At 57.1% G+C, this 19,509-nt stretch overlaps 1 protein-coding gene across 2 annotated transcripts; it reads left to right on the top strand.

Annotated features, from left to right (window-relative positions):
* The first annotated feature begins 1,114 nt into the window (after positions 1-1,114).
* Positions 1,115-19,284, top strand: CD5 (CD5 molecule). Of its 2 annotated transcripts, none has more exons than XM_080815190.1 (11): positions 1,115-1,243; positions 9,659-9,697; positions 11,985-12,290; positions 12,765-12,827; positions 13,103-13,441; positions 15,408-15,701; positions 16,375-16,500; positions 17,227-17,280; positions 17,892-18,011; positions 18,592-18,683; positions 18,858-19,284. In XM_080815190.1, the coding sequence occupies exons 1-10, from the start codon at positions 1,192-1,194 to the stop codon at positions 18,678-18,680; spliced, it is 1,482 nt and encodes a 493-aa protein (XP_080671316.1). In that variant the 5' UTR covers positions 1,115-1,191; the 3' UTR covers positions 18,681-18,683; positions 18,858-19,284. The 2 variants fall into 2 exon arrangements, with proteins under 2 accessions (XP_080671316.1, XP_080671315.1); XM_080815189.1 differs by having other exon boundaries at positions 17,823-18,011.
* The last annotated feature ends 225 nt before the right edge of the window (positions 19,285-19,509 follow it).

The following is a 19,509-nucleotide window of genomic DNA, read 5'->3' as shown; positions in this document are numbered from 1 at the left end:
AATCACAGCTGTCACAAGGTCCTTGGTCTTTGATCCGGCCTCCAGTCTTGCATTCTGGTGAGCGGATGCAAGCACCTGGAGCCCCCCAAGGGAAGATGGGGTGGGGTGGAATGCTGGGGAGCCAGGTGCTCAGGGAAGGCTGGGCCCAGGAGCCAGAGCTGCTGCAGAGGGTCAGAAGGGTGTGGCTGGGAAGCCTTCACACTCGTTTCAGATTTCACACTTGCTCACAGTCAGCTCGGTGTCTCTGAACCATTGTGTGCCTCTTGGTGTGGCTCACATTATGAGAAGCCCCAAGGAGCCCAGGTCAGGGTCTGCCCCATCCTGGAGAGCAGAGGGACCAAACCTGGCCCGGGGCCCAGGGGCTGAAGCCCTTCCCCCGCGCTAGGTACCACCGCCCCCCAGCTAATTTGCAGAAACCCAGCCACCCTGCTCTTCCTCAACAGGCCAGAGGTTGACTCCAGCCCTTGCGGGAGCGACACTGCATGGAGATCACACATGCTGACATAGAAATCATGCAGACCGACAAGGAGATCACACACACACACACACACACACACACACACACACACACATGCCCAGCATTCATGGAGGAGCCCTCTTCCGTGCTCTATGGTAAAATACCACCACCTGGGGCTTCACCTCAAATTCCTACCTCATTCCCGCAAAAAGGAGACAGAGGGTTTCATCTGGTGTTTTCACCACTGTGCCTTTGGCAAGAACTGGTGTGGCACCCCCACGCCGACTTGTCCCCTGCTAGCACAGCTCAGTGCCATTTCAGTGAGACCCCTGCCTGGGGAGCTTGTCGCCTGCCCCCCGACCCCCTCAGAACCACCCTCAGGGAGGCCAGGTCTCCTCCCTCTCGGCAGCCGGGCCCAGAGCTGCCCCACGCTGCGGCGCCGTCCCAGCGTGGTGTGGTCGGGGCCACTGCCCCAGCCTGGGCACTTCAGGCAGGAAGCTGTCAGAGGCCAGGGCCGCCATTCGAACAGGAGCAGATGGTTTTACCGGGAGGAAGTTGACAGTTCAACTTCAAACACGGGTGACGCAGGTCTCGCACTGCCTGCTTCCCTGTCACACCCCTGCCCGCGCCTGCCCACCCCACCCCCTCCTCCCCGAGAGGGAGACCCAGGACGAGACGCCTTTCACCCACGGGTGCCGAGCTTGCCAGGGCTGAGGCAGGAGGAGGCCGCGCCCATGGGGTTCCAGCAGCCGTCGCCGGCCGCCCTGTACCTGCTGGGGGTGCTGGGTGAGTACCGAGGCACGTACCGAGCTCCTGGGACTCGGGGTGCAAGGGGGGAGATGCCAGTTCTTAACTTGGTCTGATGCAGGCGCACATGTCCCGTCTCTGGAGCATCAGGGAGGGTTGGGGCCACCTTGCCTGTCTCCCCACGATCCCTTTACCACCTGTCCCAGCTCAGCTTCATTCTTGCACTGTGGAGGGTCTTCCTGCACCCTTCCAGGTGGGACCCAGGCAAAATCAGACTCTCAGCCCCCATCCAGCCCCCCCTCGCCCACCTTGAGTGTCCGGACTTGACCTAGATACACCCAGACCCAGGGCACCCCTGGTCTCCTGGGCGGTTCTGATGGCACTCTGAGCACAGTGGGCCGCCGCAGGGTGGGGGCTGCCTCTGAGAAGGCAGCTGCGCGTGTGTCAAAGATGCTCCCCTAGTTCCAAGTCCCCCTGACTCTGTCCCAGAGGAGCCGCAGCCCGGTGGGCCAGCCAGGCTGTGAGCGCACAACTGGGTCTGCTCTCACTCCAGGCCCAGGGCAGGGGCTGCAGAACATGGGCCCTCTGAGAAGCTTGGCTGGGGGTCAGGCTACAGGTGGGCAAGCCTGGGGCCTCCTGTTTGCTGGGAGGGAGTCATGGGAAGCTGGCGGGCTCCCCACTTATGACATGCTGGGGGTGAACTGGATGAGGTCTGACCACTTCGCAAGGGTTTGGAGGGTACTGTGGGGCGAGAGAGATGCTGACCTCAGGCCAGGTGGGAACAGGGGGGCTATGGCTTCCTGGTTTGGAGGAAAAGGACCTGGGGGCCACTGGCTGCCTGATCAGAGAGCCTCAGTCCCTCCTAGACAGGTTGGTGAGTAGGGTGAGTAGGTACGAGCGTGTGTGTGTGTGTGTGTGTGTGTGTGTGTGAACGCAGGTTTGCCATCCACCGTGCCTCTGTGATGATGCCCAGGTGCACATGCGTTCACACAGCTCTTCTTGCATGAACCGCAAGACACACAAAATGCCTTCTGTCCCCAGAGCAGAGGCCCAGAGATGGGACCCTCCTGAGGAGGTGCTGCGGCCTCCTTGGCCCTGGGGATTCCTCAGACGGGGGCCTTGACGCCGCCGGGGCAGGGCGGCTGGCCAGGCTCCCAGCTGGGGATGGGCACGGGGTCCTGCTCCCTGGGCCTCCCATCTGAAGCCCATCATGGGCCAGGCTCCCCGCAGGATCGGGCAGCTCCCAGAGGCCAGCAGAGCCCAGGGTCAGGGAGACCGGGAGGCAGCACCTTCCCCGGGAGTGCGGGAACCATCTAGAACCCCAGGAGCTCATGCTTTCCGGTGCGTTTGTGTGAACTGGTGGATTGTAAACACTCCCATCGCTCTGTGGCCCCCAGCTTTCAAAATGCCTTTAAAGCCATTTTCTTCTGTAAGCTTCACAAGAGCCTAGGAGGGAGGCGGGCCCAGTGTCCCCCATTTTATAGTCGGGAAACCGGAGTTCTAGAAAAGCCGAGAAGCCAAGCTCAGGCTCTGCCGCTAGGGAGCACCAGGGTCGACCCCCGCCCAGCACCCCTGCTCTCTTGGAGGCCCCCTGTCACCCTAAGAGCTCAGACACACCAAAGCCATTCCCACAAGTAGGAAAAGGGCTTCGGGTCACAACTACCTTGTGCAGAAATGTCCCCACCAAGGGCAGGGGATGATGAGGGCAGGGGACGCTGAGGGCCAGGGCTGGGGCTGGGCGCCAACAGCACGCACACCCTTTGAGCCATTCCAGGAAGAGACACCTGGCCACTGGAGCCCCAGAGATGCTGTGTCTCCTGGCTGGCCATCAGGGCTGTGACTTGGGGACCTTTGGGGCACAAAGATGCTTATGATGCACCTGGGGTGGTAGTGACATCTGGTCCCCTCTGTCACTGCCTTTAGCCCCGACCTGCCTGGGACTCACCTGCCGGGGTGGGGGTTGGGGGGTACAGGCAGCCCTGAGGGTCATGCCCGTCCACCAGGACTGCAGAAACCAGCACTGGGGCAAAGCCATGGGCTCTGCGGTTTAGATTCTGGTCTGCCGCTTGCCAGCTGGGTGACCTTGGACCATTCTGTAAGGCTCAGTTTCCTCCTCTGCAAAATGGAAATAATAAGAGTACATATCTCGTAGGGTTATATATAGGCTCTGAGAAGGAATGTCAGTTCGAGTGCCCAGTAAACATCGATGGTCCCAGTTATTATTACCATCATTGTCACCAGGGTCCGGGTCAGCAGGGAACAAGTCGGGTAGGACGTGGTGGGGAGTCTAGCCAGATGCCAGCCTGGCCATCGAGCCTTCTCTTTCCCAGTCCTCTTCCCCGAGGGCCTCTCTGAGGTGGTGGCGTCTTTTGGGAGACACCGAGGCAGGAAGGAGCCAGGCAGAGAAAAGGGAGACGCGTCCCTTTGGCAAGGGCAAACGCAGCAGGTAGGACAGGGCCAAGAAGGGCTGGGCACCCACAGGAGACGGGGGCCTCGGGGGCCCTAGCTTCGGGCAGTCTACCCCGGCCCGCTGTCCCAGCATGCAGAAGCTGAGGCCCTTGCTGGCTCTAGGTGAAAAGAATCCAGCACCCAGCAGCCCAAGCTCCCCACACCCAGTGGGGAATAAAGGAACCTGGGGGCCCCGGGGCCAGCACTGGCCCTTCCGGGCACTCTGTCCAGCTCCAACACTCCAGCAGGGTGTTCCCCACAGAGACCAAGGAGGGGTTTCAACCCCCTGATGGAACTGATTGAACACTAGTCTGTATGTGTGCATGTGTGTGGGTACAGGTGTGAGCCCATGTGTGCATGCTGTGTGCGTGTGTGCCACGTGTCTGTGAGCCCGTGCATAGGGGCTGTGTGGGGCTTGGAGTCATGCAGACTGGGGCATGATTTCTGTAGGGCCCCTCACAAATGACAAGAATGCTTCTCAGAATCTCAGCCTTCTCATCTATAAAATGGGGATGACCAGGGCACTCAGTTTCAAGGTCAATGCAATTGTAAATCTGGTTCATTCGCGCATTCCAACAGCAAGCCTTTATTGAGCACCTACTATGTGCCAGCCACTATTCTAAGCGCTGGGGACACGACTGAACCTTCGAAATCCCCACCCTGGCAGATCCAACGTAAGAGTCTAGATGTGATGGGGAGACAGTGACGGCATGGGTGCTGGGAGGTCATGAGTGGGGTGGGGCTGGGGGGTTGGCAGTGTCAGGTGCCATGCTTACCCAGGGAGGGTGCAGGGGGTCTCACGAGAAGATAATGTTTGGGCATCGGCTTATAGGAAGGGAGCGAGCATGCCGTGTGGGCCCTGGCAGGACAGTAGATGGTCCCCTATACCTTTCCAGGTCCACACACCCTCATTCCGGATCTCGGGCAAGACGTGTTTGGGAATTTTCCAGTATGGGTCATACTGCACGTGTGCTATGTGCTCATCACCCACCAATGAGGTCTCCAGCAACACCCACTAACTGAACGCATTCCCAGTCAGTGGAATGTGAACTCACACCCTAAGAGAGACTCGTAAAGCCTGCAAACACCCTCCCAGCAAGTGCACTAGAAAAGATTTCTGGTTTGGGGTTCTGAGTGGCAGATGAGGAACTGTAGCCCCAGATCACTTCCTCGGTCCATACTACCATCACCATCATCACGTCCGGTTCCCACGGGAACCCTGAAACTCCCTTTTCCCTTGGGGCTCAGCTGGGACAGATGTGGTGGGAACAGGATAGGCAATTGGTGGTGATTGGCAGAAGCAAAAAGGGTTCTGGGCCCCCACAGACACCCATGGAGACACCCAGGGTGAGCCCTTCCCTCCTTGGCCTCAGTTTCCCCTATCTGTACCCTGGGGCGAGCTGGCTCCAGGGTCTCCCAGTGGCAGATTCCCTTAGGGCCCTGTAAAGTGATGGTGATGGGGTTTCGTGTCCTGACGCTACCATCAGCAAGCTGTGTGACCTTGGCCAAGTCACTCAGCCTCTCTGAACCTCAGTTTACTGATCTGAAAATGAGAATGAGCATGGGCCCTTCCTCACAGGGCTGTGGATGGAAAAAAAACTTTGGGATATGTGAAGTTCTGAACAAAACGGAGGGCTCGTCCCTGTCACAGTGGAGATACATATGTGGCATGAAATTCATGCAAATTCGATCGGACGCAGCAGGCCACCAGCGAGAGAGTGATCACAGCGTAGACTGTGACGGCCATCGTGCTTGTGATGGGCTCACATCCTCAGGTTGGCGTAGGCCCCGCAAACGGGATTAGAGGCCCGAATCTGCCATTCCTTCCGCAGGCGCCAGTCCCCAGGCTTCTCCCAGCATAAGCTCGGTGGGACTCTCTGTATGTCTTGCCCATAAAGAGACTCCTGACCAAAAACCAGCCTGTACCTCTGGTGCTCCACTGAGAAGCAGAATTTGGGGACTTCGTGATCTTTGTTTCCCTCAAGCTTGATACGGACGTGGGGTAGACCCCGCTCTGCTGACTGGTGTCGTTTCAGAAAAGGGGCTTTCTGATCTCCCAAGTCAGCCTCTCATCAGACGATGGAAGGAAGAAAAATCAGAACTCCCCCAAAAGGCAGTCCGATGTGGGGTGTTCGCTGTGAATTGATGAGACGTTTGCAGATTATTAGATGGACTTATTGTTGGAAAAATAGAACATCTGACTTCCAAACCAGGCTAAGTCCTTCTGTTTCCTGATCTGGGAGACTTGGGTGATGGCAGCCCCCTTCAGTAAGGCTGTCGGGAGTGGGGTCTCCCACACAGAAGGCTCGCCCTGGGGTCTGCACCAAATAGGAGTGCCGTGAGTGTTCACTCTCACTGTTCCCATCAGTCGCATCCCAGCTCCCGCCAGGACCCCGCCGCCTTGCCTCTGCTTCCCAGCACGTGGCCACTGCAAAGGATGTGCGCGGGTCCCAGCAGGGTCTGGGAGCGAGCCCGGGGCCGGCCAGCCTGGACCAAGCTCTAGCTCTACCGAGTCCCGCAAAGGGGAACCGCTAACAGGGAACATTCGCCAACAATTCCCAAACCCAAACGACGTCTGCGGATCTCTGGAAAACGCCTTTGGTGCAAATCCTGACCTGAACGAACAGCAGGCTATTTATAACCCCGCGCCTCCCACATCATGCGAAAATCCATATGTTCCGCTGCAGAATCCATCACAAGTTGGAAGCTGGAGCTCCAGACACGGGGGGACCGTGGGGTGCCTCAGAGGTGCTGGCCAGCTCTCCCGGGCTTTCTCAGCCCTGAACGCGGCCTGGGCTCGGCCACTCCAAGCCCGACATCAGGGGGCTCCAAAGGGGGGCGGGCAGGGGAGAAAAAGGCCCTTTGGAGGATTCGCATTCCTGGCCCCAGCTGCTCAGCTGCAGCCCTGGCTGGCGGATTAGGAAATGGCCAGGGCATCCGAGCCTCGCGTCCCTCATGGGCCCCGGGGTCTCCGGGCTTCTGTTGACAGCTCCGGTAGCCGCAGAGCCATGGGCCTCAGCCACACACGGGGCTGGCTAAGCCACAGCCCCGGACGGGCCCAGAGAGAACCTGAGCCTGTCTGCAGGGCTCCAGGGAAGGAGGCTACTGGTCACACCCCTGTGAGGAGCCTCTAAGAGAATGAAAATAGGTCTTGGACAATGAAAACCTGAGCATGTCTCTGTACGGACAGAAAGAAGAAGCGTCCAGAAGGCTCCGGGTCAGTCACACAGCTCACCGCCCACTTCTGTCCAGTCCCTGCCAGCCACTGAGATACATCAGGACCTGAAGGTTATAGATCAGAGAAGTCTGAATGGAGAGGAAGCCGAGGATGGTGGCATCTAACGTCCTCATTTTACAGATGAGGAAACCAAGCCCAGAGAGGTTGAGTGACTTGCCAAGATCACAGAGCAAGTTCGTGGAAAAGGCTCCCGATGGCATGTTTCACTAACGGAACGGAATTCCAAGTTCACTCCCGATCATCAGGTCCGTACGCCGTGAACATGCCAGGAGCTGGGGAAGGGACGGGAGGCAGCTTGACCCAGCAGTCACGAGCACAGAGTCGGGGACAGATGTCTTGGCTTTGAGTCCCAGCCCCAGCAGTGACCTGCTGCGTAGCAAGTTAGTTATTTTTCCGCCACTTCTTCAACTATAAAATGGAGATTAAAATAATAGTGCCTACTGGGGTGCCTGGGTGGTTCAGTCAGTTAAGTATCGGGCTCTCGGTTTCAGCCAGGTTGTGATGTCAGGGTCGGGTGTTGGAGCCCCACATCAGGCTCCGTGCTGGATAGGGAGTCTGCTTGAGGATTCTCTCTCCCTCTCCAGCTGCCCCTCCCCTCACTAGCACATGCTCTCTCCTCCCTCTCTAAAATAAATAAATCTTAAAAAAAACAACTATAGTACCAACTTCATAGAGCTGTGGTAAGGTTTGAGAGAGTTAACATATATAAATGCCTGGTAACTGTGAACTCTAACAGTGTTTCCGGTGGTGATGATGATGATGGTGAGGCTGATGGTGATGGTGATGGTGATGGGTGTGATGGTGATAGCGGTGTTGTTGTTGAAGGTTAACAGTCATCATGATGGTGGTGATGGTGAGGCTGATGGCGGTAGTGATGGTGATGGTGATGGTGACAGTGATGGTGATAGTGATGGTGATGATGGTGATGATGGTAAAGTTGATAGTGGTCGTGGTGATGGTAATGATGCCGATAGTAGTGACAGTGAGGCTGATGGAGGTAGTGATGGTGACAGTGATGGTGATAGTGATGATGATGGTGATGGTACTCATGGTGATTGTGGTGACAGTGACAGTGATGGTGAAGGAGGGACAATCCAGAAAATGCTGCTCTACCGAGAACATCAGGCACCCAGAGGGAGCCAAAGCCCTGGGATTCCTAGACTCCCTTCCTCAAAGAGCATTTTGGGGATATTACTTGGTTCTCCAGCTTGTTCAGTCTTTCCCAAGAATGTTCTCTGAAGGAGGCATAGGTCATCCTGTGTGAGATCTGCGAGAACAGTCTGGTCCAGTCCCTGTCCCCAAGGGCTCCAATGTCTGGGGGCTCAAGCCCCTCAGGGTCAGGGTCTAGGCTGTGTTCATCTCTGCACCCCCAACTTGGCACTCTGGAGGCACAACTAGGTGGCAGTGGCATGGTTTTGGAAGGCAGACTCACGGTTTGAATCCAGGCCCTGGCAGGTGCTCACAGTGCCCGCCTGACGGGGCATTCTCCCTCTCCCAACACCGACACCATGAATATATTCAACTCACATCATGGAGCCATGTGAAGAGTAACAATGATATCTGTTAGAAGCAACCCTGAGTGCTGAGTACACAGTAGGTGCTCAATTATTGGTAGCTGCTATTAAGAATGAATGCTGACTGGGGAATATGAAGGTCTCGAGTGGGAAGCAGGAGTGGTGAGCCCTCTTGTCTGGTTCTCCATGCACCTCAGGCCAGCAAAACTCCCTAACTATCCTCCCCGTGCCTGCCCCAGGCCCCAAGGGCTCCAGCACCCCCAGCTCTGAGCACCAGATGCGGAAACCTCACAGTGCGATGCGGGCGTTATTACCGGGAGCCTTGGCTGGGAGGAGAGGGCCAGCTGGCTGGGGCCTGTCTTCCCTTACAATTCTACCACCAGCTCCAGAACACTCAGGGAAAAACAGGCATTTTAAAACACACTTTTTTTTTTTTTTTTTAAACACACGGCAACAGTTTCTCCAAAGCTATTTCAAGGGAACCATTTACTTCCTAAAGTCGTCACCCTGACTGTTCCGGCTCTCAGCTACGAAGCCAGCCCAGGGGTCAGACAGAAGGAAATCAGAGGCCCGACTTTAAGGCTGACAGAGCTGAGCGGCAAACATGGAGGGGAGCTCTGAGGCCACACAAGTGCACCCCCCCAGGTCCACCCAAATCCAACCTCCGCCCCAGCCACAGATGAGCACTGTGCCGCCTGGCTGTGTTACCTCGGCGCCCCGCCCCCCCATCTCCGAGCTGACTTCCTCCTCCAGAAGCTGAGCCATTGAAGATACATTGCTGTCATGCCCATCCTGCCGCCAGGATGCTAGAAAATAGCAAATGATGCTGGGGGCTCCCATTCTCGGTCATTCCTCTGGTTCTCTCCAGCTGTGAAGTTCAAGCTCTCTTAGACTGAAAGCAGTGCTCACGAGGGTTTCACACTGCAGCCGGATGCACAGAAAGGGATCCCTTATCCTCACAACCAACCGTGTATTCTAACATTCTCTCTTCCTAGTCTATGCACCAGAGGAAAATCCATTTTACTGATGTTTATATAAAAAGTAAAGCTTTAAAATGGGGAAAACATGGATAGTTGCAACCCACTGAGCTGGTCTCATGACCCACCTAGGGGTTCTGATGTGTAGTATGGAACTCGGAACCCCATACCAGGGGGGTGCAGAAGAGGCCACTACTCAGGCTGTGGGCAGGTGTGAGGTGGGGTGGGGGGCAAGAGGGAGGCTCCACTTCCTGACCCTCCTTTCTCCTTTCCGCAGTCACTTCCTGCCTCGGGGGGCCCTACCGGGAGAACTCAGGTAAGGAAGAGCCATACAGAGGCCTGGACCAGGGACTGATGGGGGCAGCTATGATTCCATCGGGCTGTAGGGGCACCTGCCAGAGTGAACCCCACCCCCACAGAGCGAGAGAGCACCCCAGCACACACAGATATGGACACCCACACAAGCATACACATTTAGATGCCCGTGTGCCTACAGGTGCCCTCAATGGCCATAAAGTGCCACCTGAATGCTAGTTCTTGGGATAATCATTACTGGGACCCACTCATCATGCACAGAAAACATACTGACCCTCAACGCACCCTGCTCAGTCCTGTTTCCTACTTGGTCCTGCCAGATCTCCCCAATCAAAGGCATTTGCAGCTGACGCTGTGGAGAGGGGCTGCTCCAGACTGTAAAGTATGTGGAATGCCCTGCCTTCAAGGTCAGACTTGAAGAGGCTAGTGTTTCCCAAACAGGGCTCCTGGGATGCGCTGGATAAAAGCTAGGCGACACTGGAGACGTCCCTCACTGGAGAATGACTCCGTATGCCGGCCTGGAAAAGGCTCTGAGAAGTCCTGCAGTGAAAAAAACCTGTTCAGTACTTTTTAACTCAGCCGTTCTCAGACTCATTTCACCCCAGACCTCATTCTTTCACATCTCCTGAGATAACATCATGCTGAATGTGTTTTGGGAGACATGTGCTGGAGGGTCTCATGAAGCCACGTGCAACCAGAAGGAGCTGTAGAGGCCTTAGCAGGCCCCTGTCCAGGACCTGGAGCCCTGCGGTGGCATTCTAGCTCTGAGCTCTAGCAAGTGCTTTGTCCATTCTAAGCCCCAATTTCCCCACCTATAAAATGGGGAGAACATCCGCTCCCTGGGGAGAATTCGGTGAGTCTGCTCCCTGGGGGAAAGGGGCAGAACATCCTGCCAATGTCAGGAGTTGGACAAGCCCCCTTTGTCTCAAACTAGTCCAGTGACCTTGCCAAGCCCTAGCCCTGTGCTCTGGGCTCAAGCCCAGAAAAAGGTAGCCTGCCTAGAAGTTTCCAACCAGGGAAAAACCTCCACCTCCCAATCACTTGGAAAAACCTTTTACATTAAAAGAAAGAAAGAAAGAAAGGGAGGAAGGAAGGAAGGAAGGAAGGAAGGAAGAAAAAAAGAAAGAAAGAAATCAATCATAAACAGGTAATACAGCTGCCTGGCCCAAATCTTTAAAAATATAAAAAGACCTGCAGTGACACATCTCATTTCCATTTCTGTCCCCCATCAGCCCAGTCCTTCCCCACCCTAACACCCCAGGTAACAACCACATGGATTCCTATCTTTTCTCTCCTCCTAGAATCTATGCAGGTGCAAATATATATATCCTTCTTTTTTATTTCACGGAGCTTTATAAAATCACCCTAGTCCCATTCCTACCCACAATCCAATAATTCCACTCCTCGGTATTTACCCAAGAGAAATGGAACACGTGCCCACACAGACAGACATCGGCTCAGGAACGTCCCACACGGCTTTGTTCACAGCAGCCGAACAGTGGCTAGATAAACAAATCGTGGCACAGCCACACAGCGAGACCTCATTCTGCAACAAGAGGGAACGTGGTGGGTGCAACGATGCAGAGAAACTCCGGATGCCGAAGGAAGGGGGTCCGACGAGAAAAACAGGACAACAGAAACACAAACACGCTGCACGATTTGCGTGATTCCCCGTACATAACATTGGAGAGGAGGCAAAACGCGTCTCTAGTGACAGAAAGCAGATCCGTGGGCGCCTGAGGCTAGATGCAGGGGAATCGGCCACACCTGGGCACGAGGGAACATTCCAGGTGACAGACATGTCTACCTCTCGAGTGTGGCAGTAGTTCCAGACGTGCATGCGTTCGTCAAGTTCCCCTGAACAACTCTCACGTGCACACATTTCACTGGGTCTAAATCGTACTTCAACGACAGCCGTTTGAGAAATCAGAGAGAGAAAAATAGAACAGGCACCAGGCCCTATTTCTAATGAAGCAGAGTTTGCAGCGTGGGGCGATCCTGTTGGACAGTGGGGTCCTGAGTAACCCCTTGCCCGCTGCTCTGAGTTCCCCTCTGCTCTGAGGTCTCCAGTCCCAGCCCCAGCCCCAGGGGACCAGCTTTGGGGGACTGCTTGGGTGTCTGGGAAGCCCCCACTCCTCGCCGTGTCCCCACGGACAAAGCTCTCGGGAGCCAGGCAGGCGGCCCCCGGGATGGAAGGCAGCCTGGCTGGGTAGGAGCCTGGTGGGGAGAGGGCAGAGGAGGGTTCCCACGGAGGGGACCCCCCAAACACACACCTCTTTGACCCCCAGGAACCATGGTGAGACTGACAGGCTCCAACTCGCCGTGCCAGGGCCAGCTGGAGGTCTTCCTCAGGTCCGCATGGCGCACAGTGTCTCGGTGGAGCTGGAACCAGGGTACGAACCGCAGGGAGGACTACATGCAGGCCTCAGAACTCTGCCGGAGCCTGGCTTGCGGGAAGGCCTTGGTCTTGGACCACCTCCCTGACTTCAACAATCCCCAGTACCTGGTCACCTGCTACGGACGCCTGGGGTCCTTCTCCAACTGCAGCCACAGTGAGGCCAGCCAGAGGAGCTCTCTGAGCCTGATCTGCCAAGGTGGGTGACTAGCGGGCCACACGGGTCCCCTGGGCCTGAGCACCAGCCCTGGGGGAGGCTGCCCAGGGCCTGGGATCTGGGGCCCAAGCCGGCAGGTGGAAGGGGGGTCCTAATGTACAACAACGACCCCCCCAGACACATAAACTGGTGGGAAACTGGAGGGGAAAGGCTGAGCGGGGGCTGGAAGAGATCGAAAACCTGGTTCTGCCATTGCTAACGTTAGCGCCTCCTCTTAACCCTTACTTGCCAGCGGTAAAATGAGCCGGCACTGCGCCCCCCCCACAGGATGCTTAGAGACAACGTGTGGGTCAAGTGGGCCTAATGGGGCAAGTGGCACTTACATCATGAGTTCTAGGTCTTTCTCCAAATCATCCAGTACCCCCAGCCCTCCCCAGACCCCACCTTCTTTCCCTCCAACTTCCAGTCCTCCCTCCTGGGGCTCCTGCCCCTCCCTCATCGGAGTATCTGTTGCAGAGCCTCAGAAGACACCACCTCCACCCACGAGCCCCCCACCCACCACCACTCCAGAGCCCACAGGTAAGAGAATTCGGAGGTTCCCGGGGGCAGGGTGCGGGATTTAGCCAATAAGAACATGGGATGCCCCGTTGCATTGGAATTTCAGGTGAACGTGACAAAGTTTAGTGTAAGTAGGTCCTGGGCAACATTTGGGAGCTCACCACCCCCCACAGAGGTCGGCCAGTCTCTCCTTCGACCTCGTGTTGGAGCTGAAAAGCCAGCAGCAAGCAAGCCCCCCCATCCCCACAGCCGGCTGGGCGACACTCAGACCCGCTCCCCGCTTCGTCCCTCCACAGCTCCTCCCAGGCTGCAGCTGGTGGCCGGGCCCCGGGGCCTGCGGTGCGCCGGCGTGGTGGAGTTCTACTACGGCAGCCTGGGGGGGGCCGTCAGCTACCAGGAGCAGGACCAGGACCGGACCCAGGACCTGAAGAACCGCATCTGCGCCGCCCTCCACTGTGGCTCCTTCCTGAAGCACCTGCCAGAGGCCGAGACAACCAGGACCCAAGATCCGGGGGAGAGCAAGGCCTTGCCGATTCGATGGGAGATCCAGAACGCCAGCTGTGTGTCCCTGGAGCAGTGCTTCAGGAAAGTCCCGCCCTATGAGGGTGGCCAAGCTCTGGCCCTTGTCTGTTCTGGTGAGTGAGACCCCGTGAGGACCCAAGGGGCACCCCAGATCGTCCATCATCACCTGTTCCCGGAAACCCCTGCATGGAGCACAGGGCACTGGGCACCGAGGAGAACGGGAGGGAAAGAGAGGGCGAGGCTACGCTCCCACCCAATGCCCTGGAAATCTCCGCAGAGTAACACAGAACGAGCTCAAACGCACAGGTTGCCGCTCGGGAAGGTGGGATCAGCCAGGACTTCCAGGACGAGGCAAGGTCTCCTCGGGGGTTTGGAAGGAGGAGAGGAGCAGGGGTTTGTTTGCTGGAACAGAGGAGAGAAGGCTTTTTAGGTGGGAATTGTGACTCGTGCCAAGGATCGAAGCAGATGGTGCACTGAGAGGGGACCAGCCTTCCAGGAGGGGAGTTTGTAAATCCCAGAGACAGATGGGGCCGGAGCAGGGGTGACAAATAGATCTCCCCAGCACAGCAGGCAGAAGGAGCCCAGAGCAGGTCCCCACAGAGCTCCCCGCAGACGCTCCTGCACAATGACAAGAAGACTGATGAATCTGGGTGTGGCTGAGGGGAGGAGACCCAAAAGGATGGTCTTAGGGACCCCAAAACCAGGATCGCTGGGAAAACAGAGGAGGAAAAGGCCACAGATCAGAGTAAGAACAATCATAGCATGCCTTGGGAGGGAGTGGGTCCCCATCACCAGTCCGGACTATAAGAAGTCAGACTTCCCGAGCACTTCCTTGGTGCTAGAGACCTTCCCAGGACGGCCGTTCATTTTCACAACAACCTGAGGAGGCGGGTGCTATTATTATCCCCACTTTACAGATAGGGAAGCTGAGGCTCAGAGAGGTTAAATTTCTTGCCCAATATCACAGAGCATTAGCAGGGATTTCCACTCGAGCAGCGTCACTCCCGAGCCTGCTGTCCAAGCCTCCGCTACCAAAAGCACCAGCTATGTCAGCCTGGTTAGGAATGCAGGTGCTCAGGCCCTGAATCCGATTTGCATCTCGGCAAGGTCCTAGGGGGGTGTGTGCACATTTCTGGAAGCCTTGCTCTGGACCACTGGGCTTTCCCGCTAGCACACCGGTCCTCACTCCTCAACCCCGCCCAGCCCCTGGATACCTGGTGTGGATTAGGGAGACACCGAGACACCGGCCCCTCCAGGTAGAATCAGGCCCCCAGGGTCTCTCCCCCTGACCCACCTTGCCCTCCTGCCATCTACAACCTGCAAAACCAGATGGGGAGGTCTTGCCTATGAAATTCTGTTCTAAGTAGAACATTTACTAGGGCCTTTTAGACGGATGTTGCTATGGAAACTGGCCAAGCTGGTGTGAGCACGGCTCACTCTAACCTGAGCACAGGTGTGCCTCAGCTCTGGAGCCCAGGCCCCACCCCGACAAACAGAAATGGATTCAGTCCTTTCATGAAAGCCACCCCGGAGGCTGGACAGAAGGATTCCTGGGTTCTGTCCCACCCCTGAACTGCCAGGACCCAGAGGAGGAAGTGTTTCCCATCCCTGGGCCTCAGTTTCTCCTTTCTGAAAAGCCCTCCCGTCTCCCAAGCAGCAGCAGGAGAAGGAGAGGACAGTTCTCAGAGGGACGTGGACCCAGGGGCAGCCTGCTTCTCATTGCTCTTCTCTTACCCTCCCCTGCCTGGAGGCCAACTCCCTCCCGTGGCTGCCACGGGCATCGCCACTCGGCCAGCTTCTTCCCTGAAAGCACCCATGATGTCACATCTCAGGATAGCTACCAGCAGCTGCCCACACATACCAGGGAAAGAGCTTCTGGGGGGAAATGCTAGAAGATGTGAGAAGGAGGGAAGAACAGAAAGGAAGGTGATCCCAGCACCCCCCCCCCCACTAGCTGGGCTCTGCCAGGGCCCCCTCTTGGCCAGCGACACATGGCTCCAGTGGTCAGGCACATAGACTAGGGACCAAGGGAGCTCCTTCCAAACCTGCCACCTGCCCTCCTTTGCTTCTCCTCTCCAGATTTCCAGCCCAAGGTGCAGAGCCGCCTGGTGGGGGGCAGCAGTCTGTGTGAGGGCACCGTGCAGGTGCGCCAGGGCAAGCAATGGGAAGTCCTGTGTGACGTCCCCTGGGCCAAGGGCACCGCACGGTGGGAAGAGGTGTGCCAGGAGCAGCAGTGCGGCAAAGTCAAGTCCTACCGGGTGCTGGATGCCGCCGAGAAGACCTCCCATGGCCTCTCCTGTCCCCAGGAGAAGCTGTCCCAGTGCCACCAGCTTCAAGAGAAAAAAACCCGCTGCAGGAGGGTGTTTGTCACATGTGAGTTGGCCACAGCCCCGGGGGCAGAGGGACATTCTGGATTTTCCCTCTAGGACCTAATCAGTGAACGTGTTTCTGAAGGACAGGCTCAAGGACTAGACAGAGAGCTGCGGAGCCTTAGAAAAGGAAGGAAAGGTGGCAAACTGGGGGGTGGGGGCGACGGGGCTGGCAATGGTGCTCAGACAGCAATGAACATGAGCCATAAAGAGGAGACTGGCCGTAATGGATGAGAGAGCTCTCAGTCTATCTTCTAGTCTTCCAGGATGTTAGATAGAAAAGCAAGAGAGAAATGGTAATGGAATAGCGCATAAAAGAGGGATGGATGGACAGACGGACGGATGGATGGCTATTAGCATATGATGGCAAGGTGATCGCTTATAAGCAACTGGCAAAGGGTAGAACGTTAAATAGTTGTAACAAGAGTGGCCAGTGACAGCTGGGTGATGAATTGTTGGATGACAGGTAGTAGACAGATGGATGGGTAGCAGAGAATTGGAGAGAGGCGTGGAGAGGCGGGTGTATGACTGCCTTCTGCCCACGCTGGTGAATGACTGCAAGGAGCGGGGAGGAGGAGGGGAACAGGGGAAGCCAGGCAGCCGGCCAGCAGCCTCCCTCTGAGCAGGCAGTTCCGATGCCCCGGGCAGGACCGCCCTGACCTCTCTGCCTCCCCCAGGCCAGGACCCAAACCCGGCAGGCCTGGGCGCAGGCACCGTGGTGAGCATCGTCCTGGCCCTTGTGCTCCTGGCAGTGCTGCTGGTGGTGTGCGGCCCTCACGCCTACAGGAAGCTGGTGAAGAAATGTAGGTGCGGGTGCCCCAAACCCTCTGCCTTTCAAGCCCTTGGAAGGGGACCCGGGAGGGGCGGAGGAGGGCACCTCTGCTTTGCCACCCGGCCCCGCCCCTCTCCCGCCCTCACGAAACGAAAGAGAAAGTCAGGAACATGGTAAGCGCTGATTGGTCCACACGACGCACCCCCCGCCCCCGGCCAAGGAGAGGGCGTGGCCATTTTCAACCAGGGGCCCTCCCCCAGCCTCCGGACCTGGCTCCACCCCCTAGCAACTGCGCAAGATGCTGATGGAGCCACATCCTTTCTGAGCCTCTGTTTCTTCATCTGCTTAATGGGCGATTGCACACCTTGTGAATATAAGGGGCTGGTATCCTTGCCTTGCAGAACTCTGGAAAGAACTATTCAGAGACAGGAGTGGATTAGAGGGGCTGAAAAGAGAAGGCCTGGAGATGGGCAGCGTCGGCCAGGTCCCTAGCGCTAGGCTCTATTCTAATGCCCCGTGGTCATTTCTTCTGAAGAGGCAGCCCCCTCAACACGCTCCTTTAGCTCTAGGTGGGTCCAGTTACCCTCTGAGCAAATCAGAAAACTGAGACCCCGAAAGGCTTCAGGGGGTGAAGTCCAGCAGTCCCTCCTTCAGCTGCACCTGCCGCCTCCTGCCTCCTTTCCCCCAGCATCTCCCCATCCTTCCCTCCCATGATGGCTGCCCACTCTCGTCCTCATGCGCCTTTCCTGTCTCCTAGTCCGCCAGAAGAAACAGCGCCAGTGGATTGGCCCCACAGGAATGAACCAGAACAGTAAGTGTCCTGGGAGGCAAGGTCCTCCCTCAGCTGCAACTACTTGAGGCCTCTAACCACCCCATACTCATCTAAGGTGGGACTGTGGTCAACAGATGTTAACAGGTGGTATCCATGGTCACATAGATTTAGAAATCAGTGAGTTAAGCAACATTAGACTTGGTTCTGTATTTCAGGACTTATTGGAACCTCAATGGGCATTTTTGCAAGATGCGTCCCACTTCCCACTCCACATTCTTCCTTTCCTTTTGCTAGGCAGGATGTGTTATGAGGTCTCTTACAATATAAAGCCCCTTAGCTCCAGGAGAGGAGGGATGATATCGCCCTATCACTTGTGTGCCAGTCCCCTGCTTCATAAATGCTTGATGAATGACTGATCGGCGGGAAGACCACCCCACCAGACTGCTAGCCAACCCCAAGCTGCTCTAAAAGTCTGGCCCCTGCAAGAATGAACCTTCCCAGGGAGAAAGGAGTAGAGGGACGCATTGAAGAAGCTGTGGGTGCCCTTGCCTCTCCCCTATCCCACGGTGGGAAATTCTAAGCCCCTACCAGGAAGGAGGAGGAGGAACAGACCAGGGAGGCTAACGACACTGTCCCCTGCCTCTGCTCAGTGTCCTTCCATCGCAACCACACGGCGACCGTCCGGTCCCAGGTTGAGAACGCCACCGTCTCGCATGTGGAGAATGAATACAGTCAGCCGCCCAGGAACTCCCAGGTCTCTGCTTATGCAGGTAAGCAGCTATCTCCCTTTGCTTCCGGGGAGGAGGCCAGCTGCAGCACAGGTCACGTGATCACTGGAGAAGGGATGCCTTGGGGGAGAAGGAGCTCTCACTGCCCTTTGACAGCTGTCCCAGAGGGGTATGGAAGGGATCCAGCCTTCACCGTCCTGGGCTTGCCTCCCCCACCCCCAACCCCGAGACTGTTAGTCACTCAGCTCGGGAGAAGCGTACGCTGGGACACCATTAGCCACACCACTGTTGCGACCTAACAGGCCAGTGTCTCCGCAGGGCCCTGTGGGCCGGATGGTAAATGAGGCCCCTTGGAGTCCTTCCAGGCAGCACAGAGCTGGCGGGGGCCTGCGGAAGCCCTGTACTGAGTGCTCCCTATCTGGCACGAACAGTTAAGCCCCAGGGAGCCTGGAGTTCGGTATCATTAGTGAACACCACTGATTTGATCAGAACAGATACCAGACTATCAAGCCATCAGCTGGTAAAGCCCCTGTGATCTGCAGGCCCCCTGGGCTCTGAGGGGCTCTCTCTGGATCGCCTGGTGGGGTACGCCTGCTGCAAAAGCTCTCTTTCCTTTCTGCAGCTCTGGAAGGGGCCCTGCGTCGTGTTTCCACCCAGCCCGATAACTCGTCCGACAGTGACTACGACCTGCACGGGACTCAGAGGCTGTGAAAGGTGAGCCCGGCTGCCTGGCCCCCGGGACCCCTGAACGGCCCTGCGGAGAAGCACCAGCTCCTTGGGTCCTCGCCTCCTGCCCAACCAGAGGCTCGAGGCCGATCCCCCACCTCCGTGGACCATCTCCGGGGTGTGAGGCTTCCTCCTCTGACCTGTTTCCTTCTCTCCCCACAGAACCAGGCACCAGGCACGAAACATCAAGAGCCAGACCTATCTCCTGAGGACAGTCTGCATCCGCTGCCTGGAAATGATTTCTGCCCCAGCTAGAACATGGACAGAGACAAGGGAACCTTCAGATATGTCCCCTGTCCCTGCCGCTGCGGGTGTCAGATCCCAGCCCAGGGAAGACTCCCAACACAGCTGGGCTGTCCCTCCCCATGTGGGAGCCATGACAGGGACAGCCCAGAAACAAGACCTTCCCCAAGCAGACATGTGGGGGGCAGCACCCGGAGGACCTGGCTCTCTCCTCAGACTCTGATCCCAGCAAGCAAGGAAGCTCCGCTGTGGGGTGTGGGGTGGGGCGGGCAGGGGGGGCTCAGTTCTCCAGGGTTTTTTTTAATATGTTCTTTGTAAATAACACTTTTTCTACTTCCTGTGAGCTAAAGGGCCTCCTCTCCTCAGTCCAGGGTCCAGCGCCGGGACCCCTCTCGGGACAGCGGGACAGCTGTCGTAGTCAGGGGGGCTGCACACCTCAGACAGAGCACCTCAACCTGGCAGGCAGCTGCCACCTGACATGGAGCCCCATTTTCACCCTCCGTGAGCCCCCCAGCCCCTCGCCCCAAGACGCCTTCCCAAGCAGAGAGCACTAGATCTCCGGGACCACTGG

Source organism: Martes martes, assembly GCF_963455335.1.
Source record: "Martes martes genome assembly, chromosome: 10".
NCBI classification, from domain to species: domain Eukaryota; kingdom Metazoa; phylum Chordata; class Mammalia; order Carnivora; family Mustelidae; genus Martes; species Martes martes.
The sequence above is the reverse complement of the archived record's forward strand: the minus strand, read 5'-3'. Positions and strand labels throughout refer to the sequence as shown.